General features: G+C 48.6%; 2 protein-coding genes across 2 annotated transcripts in view; both read right to left on the bottom strand.

The window, feature by feature from the left end:
- Positions 1-10,390, bottom strand: part of CEMIP (cell migration inducing hyaluronidase 1) — a 113,834-nt gene extending 103,444 nt beyond the window's left edge. Inside the window, exon 1 of the mRNA XM_075159935.1 lies at positions 9,988-10,390. The gene's annotated coding sequence lies outside the window, so the exon portion shown is untranslated. The remainder of the gene's footprint in view (positions 1-9,987) is intronic.
- LOC142086660 (cell surface hyaluronidase CEMIP2-like) overlaps positions 1-12,218 on the bottom strand; it is a 56,760-nt gene that overhangs the window by 39,613 nt on the left and 4,929 nt on the right. The window contains exons 4-11 of the mRNA XM_075159934.1: positions 9,270-9,410; positions 8,575-9,136; positions 8,123-8,292; positions 7,617-7,805; positions 7,077-7,246; positions 6,025-6,234; positions 2,054-2,259; positions 391-460 (exon numbers count right to left, since the gene is read on the bottom strand). Of these exons, the coding sequence (XP_075016035.1) occupies positions 391-460; positions 2,054-2,259; positions 6,025-6,234; positions 7,077-7,246; positions 7,617-7,805; positions 8,123-8,292; positions 8,575-9,136; positions 9,270-9,410 (1,718 nt within the window). The remainder of the gene's footprint in view (positions 1-390; positions 461-2,053; positions 2,260-6,024; positions 6,235-7,076; positions 7,247-7,616; positions 7,806-8,122; positions 8,293-8,574; positions 9,137-9,269; positions 9,411-12,218) is intronic.

Raw genomic sequence — 12,218 nt, 5'->3', positions numbered from 1 at the left:
TGGTTTATTGGAAAACATAGCCTTCTCTATACAGGCACATTAAACACAAACATGCTTTGGGTAAACATCAGAGATTATAACAAGGAGAGAGTATATATTTATATATTCAAATATAAAATTTTATTGGGCATTTAACTATTAACTACTAATAAAAATCAACATTTGCTAAGAGATATCACACACCATTTCCAGCCACAGCTGTGAGAGAAACCAGTGTGACAACTGTAGGCAAATACTTGTTCTTAACAGAGACAAAGGTTGCAGAAATACATATGCAAATTTTATGATGGCTTACTAAAAATTCATTGCCCTCACGCTAATGACATCAATAAGAGTAGAATATATGGGAACTGGAGGCAAAGCATAGCTCTTGCCGTTGAACGATTTTACCTGAGCACCAGCTGCTGCATTCTCTATTAAGTTGTTGTTTGGATTTGCAATCCAGAATGTGCTGACAGCCCTGAAAAATCCAAATCAAAATGATCCTAAGCAGTTACCAAAAGGGAAGGAATACATTTTCATAGCACTGCACTAGACTTGAGCCACAACTCTCCTATTGACTTTAAAACTCCACACAACCTTTTAATGATACTCTTTAAGGAAAGGAAACCATCTAGTAATGTCAAACATGTTCATTTATGGAGCCGCATGCTGAAACTATTGTAAATTATATGAGACCGTTAACACGAAATCCATGCTCTGTTAAATGCAGCTTAAGGAAACCCAAAGTCTTTTTTTTTTTTTTTTTTTTTTTAAGTTAAGCAGCTTTGGAAAATGTCTGAAAAGTGAAATTCTGGTTTGTTTTTTGGAACTTCAGGGCCAATGGCAGGAGTTAGGGAATTCTCTATGGATTTATGAAGCTTCTACATGGAAAACAAAACAAATGTCCTTGCAAGCAACAAATGGCTTGCTAAGCAGGAGATGAAGAAGATATTATTTTGACATCTGTTCAAATAAGGAGTTTTTGCTTCAGAGTGAAGATCAGCAGTGGCACAAACAGAAGTCCAATATAGCTATGAAAATATTGTCATCTGTTATCTTACTGCATTTGATAATGTCTTTTGCAGTAATAAAGACCACATGTAAAAACACTGTAAACCTTTTCTCATGACCGTACCAATTAATTTGATCATTCTAAGCAGAAAATCTCAATCATTTTTTATCCACCTTAACTATTACACAATCAAGAATCCACACTCCTTTGGATTAACAGAACCACTAAATAGGTGCAAAATAAATTTGTATTAATCATACAAGCAACCTTAGCATTTCAGCAACAATAATTGTAATTCAGTTGGATTATTTACACAAATTAAAATAAGTAGAGTTTGGCCATGGCATCCTTTTCCAGAAAACATGAAAATACAAATTTCCTTGGCTAAACTGTGCTCTTGCTTGCAAACACCAGCCAGACCAATACCTGGGTTCCCGAGCACCCATGTTACAGCTCATCAGTCTCCAAAATAGAACCTAACTTTGGTCAGCTATACCGGGATATCGTTTATTGTTAAATGATGCTCGCTGTAGTTTATGCTAATCTCTGCATTCTCATTAAATCTCCTGATGTATTCACGCACTCATGTACTATTGACCAATTTACTCTAGATGCTCCAGCCCCAATTCAGCCCTGGTGAAAAACGGCAAGAACTCCCTTTGTAGTAAGGGATATTTTTGCCTGCCTATACCAGGGCTGAAGCAACTTGCATTTATCAGACAGATTTCACGGAGCCTTCAACATCCTACTTAAAAAGAATTGAAAAGGGTTTAGAAACGAGCAAAGTGCTCTAACATATTTATGATTCTCAGGAAACAGGGACAGGAATAACCAGCAGCAAATACTGCTTGTGTAGGATTCATGCAGGTGTTAACAGATCTCTTCACAAGCAAAAGATGGTCAAGCAGCTAAATTATTTTAAAATGAGAAATTGTAGAAAAAGCTACGATTTTTCATTTAATATCAAAACTTTCGAAGTTTCACCACAGCATTCTTTGGGACCCAGCTATAAAGCACAACGTAAGTGCAAAACCTGACCACAGCTCCCGGAGCACTTACATGCAGTCGGTGCTCGGCACAGGAACGTAATTCCCATAGACGTGGCTGCGGATGGCAAGGCACATAGCTTCATTGCGATCTGAAGGCAAGATTGTCCCCGACCTCGTCAGGAGGCCCAAGTTGTGATAAAATGTATTGCGTTGCTCCGTCCCGTCCTCAAGGAAGAAACAGTGCCCCAGAGTGTCATAGCCAATGGTGTCTTTTACCTGGAAAAAAGTATACAGGCCGTAGATCGCAATGCTAACAGCAGTGGGAACTATAACTGATGTGCTTTGCTTATCAATAAATTCCCGAAATCCTCACGGAGTGGTTTTGCCACCCCTCTGCACAGCGAGCGGTGCCTCTGGAGGCATCAGTCCTGGAGCCAACTCGAACTACGTGCAGTTTGCATAACTGTGGACTGATCTTCCTATACAGCGAAACTGCTATTAAAATTACTCTGAGGAAGATCACATGCATAATTAAAGGAAAATTGCAAAATACTGGATTTAAAACTGCCCTCAGCTCTAAGAGAGAATATTTGATTCAGTGTCATTCAGTGTCACCAAGTAAATATCACACTTAAAGATAAGTGTGCCTCGCATGATAAACCAACAAGTTAGAATGTTAATCCAGAAATTTTCATGACTGCAACACTTCCAAAATAAAATAAGAAATTCTTTAAAATGCACCATGTGAAGTAATTTATTAACGAGGTTTCTGTTCTTTCTCCTCCACTCTCAGAAGGTGCAGGGCCACTTCATTCCTGTAATGATCAACTTGGGCAGAGATGGTATTTTACTGTTTCAATCTATTTAATATTAACTGACATGCACAGGGATATTGCATTAAACCCTAATTTGACCAAGAGGACTTAGCACAAGCCTCCTTTGATGTACAGTCTTACGAAGCTAAATTCAGAAATCCTTCTTTTAAATGTAAATATTAAATCAGACTAGTTAAAATGCCAGCTATTTGTTACTAAATCTTACTGAAACCTTAACTTGTACTCAAATGATCCCTGTCAGCATATTTATTCACTCTTCAGGCATAAAAAATTCCTGTTGACGTCAGAGTTATGTCTGTGTAAGACTGCAAGATTAACTAATATTAACGTACTTGGTGATTTCTGTATACAGAGGGATAGTTGAACTAAATCCGTTTCAGACTCATATCCTGTGATTTCCCTTTAATGGGCTGCAACTGTACATAATATCTGGAGTCACAAACGCTATAGTCCCCATAGGTATATCTCTACTGGATTTCATTGTTTTCCTGGCAGTCACCCCTCAAACTTGTCATCTGCTGCTCTTGTTTCTGCCCTAATGAGGTGTTCAAGAGAGAGTTAAAAATAAGGCACAACACAACCAGGTACCCCGCTCCTAACTGACACAGCTTTGGAAATCCACCGAGACCCCGCACGCAGGTGCAGCAGCTCGGTGTGAGCTGCAAGGAGGGGAACAGAACCTACATGCAGCGACGCTGAACGTGTCCCTGCCGGCTGAGCCTTGGAAATACAGGCAGGAAACGGATTTAGATAAAAATGCAAGTGTCCTTGCCAACCTGCTAAGAACAAAGCCTGGCTACTTCTACCCTTCCAAACGATGGGCAGAAGCTGCGCTGAGGAGGCCATGGAAGACTGTTTTTGGAAAGAAACTGTAACAACAAACCGCTCGCTGTTTTAAACAGCATTTCAATTGTAGAGTTTCATTCTTCTGAGTTTAGTTGAAGTTTGGCTAATCTGTGCTTCAGACAGCTGCATTAAAAACCAGCCTTGTATCCGAAACCAGATTTTAGCTTTAATTAATATGATTAGTCACAGCTTCAGAATCGCATGGCAGCCCTGAAAACTCACATACCTGAAACTATATTGATCACTCCCCTAACCAGAAATAACATAACTTAAAGACATTTGCACTGAAAGATAAGGGCCCATGCCATTAAATCAAAACCCCGATAACTGATCAGTTCTGGCATATCACAGATAGAAACTAAAAGCTTGGAAATGAGAGCCCGCCTGCGGCACTCTGACATATAACTGTAGCATAGTAGCACATTACTGTACATGTCAGCATGAAACACCGTCCGCAGGCTACAGCCCCGCTGGTGTGTCCAACGCCAAATGATTAAGATGCCTCTAAACACTGAATTATATATAGTTCAGCAACACAATATGAGTGACCTTTATGCACCGACACGTTAGACACGAAAGACTACGGTAGTCTGTGTACGCCTGACGCGTGCCAGGGCAGCGAGAGGCATGTCGCAGCCTGCTTCCCAGCCACGGCGAGCAAGCCAGGCGGTGTGCGCCGCTGCCGCCGGCTTGCAAAGCAGCACAAGCCTGGCACACGGGAGCAGCAGATGGGAGAAGGGTCTCGCAGACAGCACCACATGGCCGGTACACAGCAAAGCACAAACCACAGCACTCCGGCAACGTACTTCTACAATTACATCCTCTAAACCCTCAAAACAGGAGGGGGAAAAATCACCTATCTGGTTTATTCTGCCTCAAGGGCTGAAGTTTCATAATCTGATGCTAAAATGGGTACATATCTATGTTATTTAACTGCCTTGCTCTGATATGCATGCTCTTCTCTGGAACTGCATATTTTAATTTATTTTAAAGCAAGGCTTTTTATTACATTTTAATTACTCTTTATCTTAATGACTGTATTGAAACCACACAATTCTTCCACAGAATCACATATTTAACCTTTGCTATAAAATCTGTTCACTGATTCATGGACTCAAAGCCCTCAGCAGTCAGATGCAAGGGTGCTGGATCTCACACTTGGATTCTTGATTTCACAACTATTGCATCCCATGCATCCAGATAAACCCTTGACAACCTCACTTCTGATGAAGAGCAAGAGCATACACCATTCTTCTCAGAACCTTATTAACACAAGGCTTAATTTTTCATCCCAGGCAGGTTCCTTCAATTCCAGAGACTTAATACTGACGAGAAGAGAGAGCAAGTTAAACCATACCCACACATACTGGGCAAGTCTCCTGCCACCTAAGGGCTCTGTACGCAAAAGCAGGCTCTACAGCCAGAGCACATCATATATATGAGAAGGCAATCAATATTTTGAGTGATCTGGACAATGCAAATCCAGTTTAGGATACATGAAAAGTGCTCCCAGTTGTACAAATCCAGCATCACATTTTCGTGAATGCATCCTTTTGGGGGGACCCTTTCACACAAGGGTCCCACCAGTGTGCATCTATGTCATGTCTTACCCAGCTTTATGTCCAGGGTTGAGAAAAAATTGTCAGGAAAAACACGGGAGGTCATGGGTAGTTCAGGGAGTGTCTCTGCCTGAGCACACATCAGGTGAATGAGGAAATGCCCACGGACACCAGAACACCGTTCAGGGTCCTGCAGAGCACACAGCAACTGGACGTGTCGGGACTGGAGCAGGAATCTGTATCTTCCAGCTGGGACACGTATGGCTTTTTTGTGGGTTTTTTTAAGTTCCTCTCCACAATACCCTTGTGAAGACGTAGGTCAAAGCCAAGTTCCTGAGGCCTTTTCTGGCACTGAAGCGGCCGTTTGGGTCTGTCCCTCTCATATTTCATTCCCTTTGTCATGTGAATATTTTTGGATATATTTCACACTGCCCTGACTTGAACAACCCCTGTCTTTTTTATCCCCTTTGTAAAGTAAAGGTCCATTGCTTTCATTTTAAATGAAAGTTCCTATTATCACAAACTGTCCAGAATAACCATGGCAAAATTTTCACTATGTCTGATCACACCATTAATAATATTAATTAGGAACCTGAAATTCATTTCAAAGAGCTGCACTACCAAAGCAACAGTCCTAACCTGAATACGGGTCAAATGAAGTTGACAAGTCAGGACATTTCTTGGGGAAAAAATGCCTTGTTTCAATATTCTGATTTCTCTTTGTATCACAAATGGCTGCTACTGTTTAGCAGTGCCTAAGCAAAGAAATTAACTTGGTACTAATAAAATATGTCTCCTACCAGAAGGCCATGAGTTCCATGTATGGCAACACACCTAGAGAAGCAGTGGTGGATAGCCAGGTTATCAAGGTACGTCGGGCGTTCGTATCCTCCTCTCTCATCCACATCCTCAGCCAAGTGAAAATGCACAGGGTAACTGCCCAGGATTTGCTGCCCCATGTTTTTTAATTCCACTCCTGACATGTGAACAGAGCTAAAATTCCTTAGGATCTGTTGAGACAAATGTAGATCCAAGTAAGGCATTACAATATGAACTCACGCAAAAAGGAAAACACATGGTTTTTTTCTTTCTTATTAGGCAATATGTTTGCAGAGTAGAACAGGCCTGATCCCAGGAGGAGGTGTCAGCTCCCTGCTCTGACTCACAGCGGTGTGCCAGCGGCTGCACACCTACGGGCCCGGGGCTGCCGAGGAACAGCTGCCAAACGCCACGGGCAGTATTTAGCAATAGCAGTGTGTGACGCGGCTACGGACAAGGTACTCTTGCCAGCTACTGAAGGGGGTAGCATTTACCACCAGGCTCTATTTCCTGGCAACTTTATCTCTGTCAAGTGATTTTAGGCAAGACCTGCACAGCTCCCCAGTTTCCACCAACTGGGTGGTGGAGTAATTTTACACAAAGCCCCTGCAACAGCAAGACTTTGCACCTCCACACATGGGACAAGCAAGAGGAGGCAAAGCACAACAGGGTGAGACCCAGCACTTCTCTGAGCCGTGAAGGGAGCGGTTTTGCTCTGCAGGAAGCACAACTTCTTCAGTGACATCTCGTGAACTATGTAACTTCGCACTGACCCTACTGACAGCGATGCTGCTGAAGAATTCCCTCTAGCCCGGAGAAGGGTATGTTTTTGCACACGCAGTGAAGAAAATGGCACAGCCTCGTTGCAAGTCTAGTTTCGCAAAAGAGGCCAACAAACTTTTCCCTTCTTCATAGACAGTATATTTTTTTCCCCAGATACAACAGTAGTTTCATGCATTATATTGCTTGTTTACAAACCAGGAAAGGAACGATCTGAAACCACCTACAGGCGTACGTGTTAAAAATGACTCACTTTAATATGTCCTCCGAACGTGTCAAAGGAGAAAAACTGACATTGATTTTGTCCATAACAGGAGTCTTCCATTTCTCCTTGAATAAGTATATTTCTAGTCAGAAGACCAACCTCTGCCCTCATATCAACGCCATCAATGACTTCTCCAATGTGACGATAAAGTGGGCTGCCTGTGAAAATCAGAAACCTTTTATTCAGGGTAAGCACAGAGTCTTTCTTCATTATCGCATTGTTCTAAGCAAGTGCACGCCTTTCATTTAAGCAATCACCAAGTCTGGGGATGTACCCAGTTGTTAGCATTTGATCCCAGAGGAGATTAGCACTTCCCCTGACTTCTACAAGGGACTGCTGCCCCTGGTCAAACTTTAAAGTTCCAGTATCGGGGCCTTCAGCTTTCATATGACAAGTGTCCATGTGTTTATGGAACAAAAACTAGCTAAAAAGACTAAAGCTAAAAAGTAAATGTAAATGTAGAACGTTAAAGACAAGACAATGTAAGTATTTGCCACAAAGGAGTAGCTTGCTAAAAATATTTCGTACCATCAATTTTCACTTGATTACTTTTACATTCAGGGCAAGGAAGGAGATTAAACTCTTCAGCCTGATGCATAGAATAATCTGTACTGGCAACGACGATCCGGTCGCCAGGTAACCAACTTGTGACCTCATCCACCAAATGAAGAATTATTCCTTTGGACACTTCCACTTTAAATCCATTATGAGGCACCCCTGAAGAATGAAGCAATCAATTATTTTTACAGTTACACACGACAGAATCATGCAATTAGCCAAAGAGCATACCAATTTAATTTTTATCTAGATAACTCTGCGTGCGATAGAAGTGCTCTAGCCATTAAATATGTCAGTGTCATCTCTTTGTAGGCAGCTAAAACATTACTTTGTGAGAGTAGCGCTCTTAGTTTGGTCACCGTGCACGTGATCAAAAGTCTACAGTATTATTATCACTGCACTGTTCAGATTCGCAGCAGCCAGAAAAAATCAGAGCAAAGCAACAGAAGACAAGCAATTGTCAGGGAAGACTAAACCTTTTATCCATCCACTGAAAGCAGTAACAGTAAAACGGGTGCCATCATAGGTGAGGAAATCTCTTTGGGCTACGGCTAGCCCCGTTGTTCCATTCCCGTGATACTCCCGCTTATCTTCTGCCGTGGAAAGCTGATCCCCTCCGAGGATCCCCACCAGCGCCCAGGGCTGCCTGAAGGAGGCCGGTAAGGAGCAAAGCGAGTGACATCCCGAACCCTCCATCCCAAAGACCTTGGGCAGGAGGGGAGGGTGCAGCGCGGCATGCCCCCCCTCCCGCCATCCCTCCCTCCCCCGCCCGGGGGGCCCGCCGGATCCGGGCCCGCGGGGCCCGGCCGAGCCCCCGGTCGCGCCCCTCCGTCGGGGCGAGCCCCGGGCGGGCGCGGCGGCCCCGGCGCGGAGCTGTCCATGGTGGCGCCGCGGGCCCGCCCGCCCCCCCGCCCGCCGCCCGCCTCACCTGTAGCCCAGGCGGGCGATGTACCCGCTGCCGAGGCGGTCCCGCAGCAGCAGCCGCGTCTCCAGCGTGAGGCTGCGGGCGGCCGAGTCCCCCACGGCGGCCGCCACCACCCTGCCGGGGGCCTGGAGGGCCAGGAAGGCGCGCAGCCGCCGGCACTCGCCGGGCCGCAGGTGGGTGTCGAAGCGCCCCGCCGCCAGCACCCGCGCCGTGCCGGCATCCAGGATGCGGAGGTTGAGCCCGCGGCTGCCCCACCGCTTCTCGGAGGAGTAGGGGCCGTGGCGGAGCCCGCCGGGGTGCAGGGTTTTGTCCAGGAGGGTCCAGGAGCGGGGCCGCCGGCCGTGCAGCTCCAGGACGCCGCCGCGACCCACGCCCACGAACTTCTGGCCGAAGCCCTCCACGGCCGCCCCCTCGGCGGCTCGCCCGTATAGCGAGATGGTGGCCCGCGAGCCGTAGGGGCAGCGCTCCGAGCCGATGTGCAGCTCCCCGCCGTCGTGGATGAGGACGTAGCGGGCCCGCAGGGTGATGGGCGGCCCGTGGGGGCGGTCGGCGAACACCAGCCTCCCTGGCGGGCGAGGGGAGAGGAGCGGGGTGGGGGTCGCGCACCGCCGGGGGCGGGAGGCGCCTCCCGCCGCAGGCACAGCCGGGCCGCCCCCCGCGGCGCCCGGGCTCCGGGAGCAGCCGGCGGCCCCGCTTACCTCCGTCGCGGATGACGAGGGAGTGGAAGGCGGCGGAGCTCTCGAGGCGCAGGGCCGCCCCCCGGCCCACCACGGCGGCGCGGCGGGTGTCGGAGCCGGGTCGCCACGGGGCGAGGTGCGGGGCGGCCTCCGGGCAGGGCCCTGCAAGAGAGGGATGGCGGCGGCAGCGACGGCGGGGCGCGGCGGGGCGCGAAAGGGCGCGGAGGGGCGCGGTACCGACCTGATGCGCTGCCGCCGCTCGCTGCTCCCCGGCGCGTCCCGCGGCGGCGCCGGGACCGGCTCCAGCTCCGGCTCCGGCGCGAAGGGCAGGAGGAGCCGCGGCCCCCCGGGGGGCTCCCCGCGGTCGGCGCGTCCCGGGCGCCGCCGCAGCCGCTACCTGCTGCCCGCAGCCGCGGAGCCGCGGGGCAGCCCCCGCCCGCAACACGTGCGCCGCGCCGGCCCCTCCGCCGCGGCTTTGCACGGAGCCGGCGCAAAGACACATACTGCTTTTGATGGGTTTGGGGTTTTGTTTGTTTTTTTTTTTACCTTTTTTTTCTTCCCTCCACTTAACCCAGCAAGACCGAAAACAGAAATTCCCCCCCCGGCTCCACACAACCCCGGACACGGCGAGGCAACCACAACAGCAGGACGAACAGAGCGCCGGCGAGGAGAAAACCCCAGCGGCAGATCGACGAGAAGCACCGGCGGGTTTCAAACTTCGGCTGCAAAGACCGCTTACCTATCCGTGGCAGCGCCGAGCCGCAAACTTTGTACGCCGCCTCTCGGGAGCTCCCGACCCGGGCTGCTGGGCACCCCGGCTGCAGGCAGCAGAGGCAGGGGCAGGCAGGCGCAGGCAGTTCCCGCTCCTCCGCTCCGGCTGCCTCCCCTCCGCCTCCCTTTTTATATCCATCTCCCAACCGCTGGCGGTGCCCGCACTGTTTACAGCAGCGGAGCTGCTGGCTCCTCCCAGCCGGGGACGATCCCTCCAGCCTGGACGTATATCTGCGACCGGCGCCCAGATGCTCGGGGCCGGGGAGAGCCCCGCTGCCCGTACGCAAAGTCCTCACCGGCTCCGAGCCCCTGGGGGCTGCGGGCTCCACGCCGGACTCCCCGGGGTCACGGGAAGCGGGGCAAGCCTCAGCCTGGGGAGGGCCCGGGGGGCTCCGTGCAGAGCTGGGCTCAAACACTCCACACAAAGTGTGCAGCTGGGGGCCAGCTGCCTCCCCAAGAAGGGCAGTGGGCTGAGGCACGCCAGCCCCCAGACCCCGATGTGGTCAGCGGGGCTTGGGACGCCTTGGCCCTTCTAGGGAGGCAGCTGGCCCCTCCGGCACCTTCCCGCCGGGGTGTTTTGCCCTGTGCTGTCCTGCGTCTGGCAGATCCACGGAGAACACTGCAAAAGTTCCCCTGACTGGGTGAGCAGAGAGGTATCTGCCACTTCACCTCCCATCACCAAACCAAACCAACCTGCAGTCAGAGCCTGCGGTGAAAGAGAGGAAAAGCCTCAGAAGGTGCTCTGACAAGACACAGCCTCAAGGAAAACCATGTGCTTTTATCCCCATGGCCTGGGACTGCGTTCCTGGCTTTTGCAGGTTCCTGCCTGCACTCCAGTCTCAGTGGACCTGGCACTGCCTACAGAAGGACCATCACACACTGGTCTGTTTTCCATGAACCAGAATATCACGTTTTTTATAGGCTCTAAAATATAGCATAACTGAGCTTCCTGGGGACACATAAAGACAGGTAACAGGTTACTGTGGCCACTGCCTTCTCCCTCCCAGAGTCTACACACAATCCCTCGTCTCTGCTCCGGAGCCCGACATCCAGAGAGGATAAGCCAGAAGCGGGCAGGTGACAGTGCCAACCACTGCTCCCGCCCAGGGCCAAAGCCAAAGAAGTGCAAAGCCACAGGTGCTGCCGATCTCAGAGACATTTGTGTGCCATCATCTGGTCAAACTGTTCCAATCTGTCACCTCTGAAATTTATTCTGGTGCAGGATTTCTTCTGACGGAGGGCACAAAGAGGCTATAGTTATGTTAATAAGGAGCAAGTGCTGTCAGACAAAATATGGGAACAGACTGGAAGCAGGGGGGCGGGCGAGGGGCACGGCCATGCCCCACGCTCCAGACAACAGCTCTAGAGCCGGAGCAACACTCACTTGTGCTAAGCAGAACCCATCCGCTCTCTTACACCTTGTCCTGGGACCCAGAGTATTGCTGAATCTGAAGATAGGCATCCAGCCTAGAGAAACAAATCCAGGTAACACTCCCTCCTTTCAATACTCATAAATAAAGGGAAACGTTAGAGCTGCCACCTTTGCTACCGGCTGTTCATCTATCATTTAGTGCTGGCACTTCTATTCCTGTCTCAAATAGCTTTTGTCATTTTCCTTCCAAAAAAAGCGGCATTAGTCAGCGTTGTGCCTCCTTCTTAACTGAATAGGACATATATGAATGCAGGTCATGGGAAAGCAGAGCTGCTATCAGAGGTATAGGAGGCTGTGTTCAAGTTTTTTGCAGAAAGATTTATCTACTAGCGGAAGTTTCAGGCAAGATAAGACAAATAGGATTATTTTGTCTTAAAACACACTAACTAAATTCTCTGAATTCAATGGTTCTAGAAGTGCAAAATTTGAGGTAGAAGTGGGCTTAAACTTTTATTTCACACCTGTCGGGGCCCTAGAAATCTCATATATCTTTGTTTAAAATATTTACTCTGTACAAAAGATTTCATAGATTTGCAATCTAAATAAAAGGCAACAATAATTAATCTAACATAGTAATAGTGGAAGCAAATGTAGCACAAGTTTGGTTCACGCTGAACATTGTGCAGGCCTTATGAAATGATCATCAAAGCCAAAGCCACTCTGGTTTACATGGGACTTTTTCTGAACAAGAACACAAAAGTTTTAAGCTGTGAGCACTGTTTAAATTCTTTAAAGCCCTTTTCCTTCTGTAGCCTCAAAATCCACAC

This window comes from Calonectris borealis, chromosome 11 (assembly GCF_964195595.1).
Source record: "Calonectris borealis chromosome 11, bCalBor7.hap1.2, whole genome shotgun sequence".
NCBI lineage: Eukaryota > Metazoa > Chordata > Aves > Procellariiformes > Procellariidae > Calonectris > Calonectris borealis.
The sequence above is the reverse complement of the archived record's forward strand: the minus strand, read 5'-3'. Positions and strand labels throughout refer to the sequence as shown.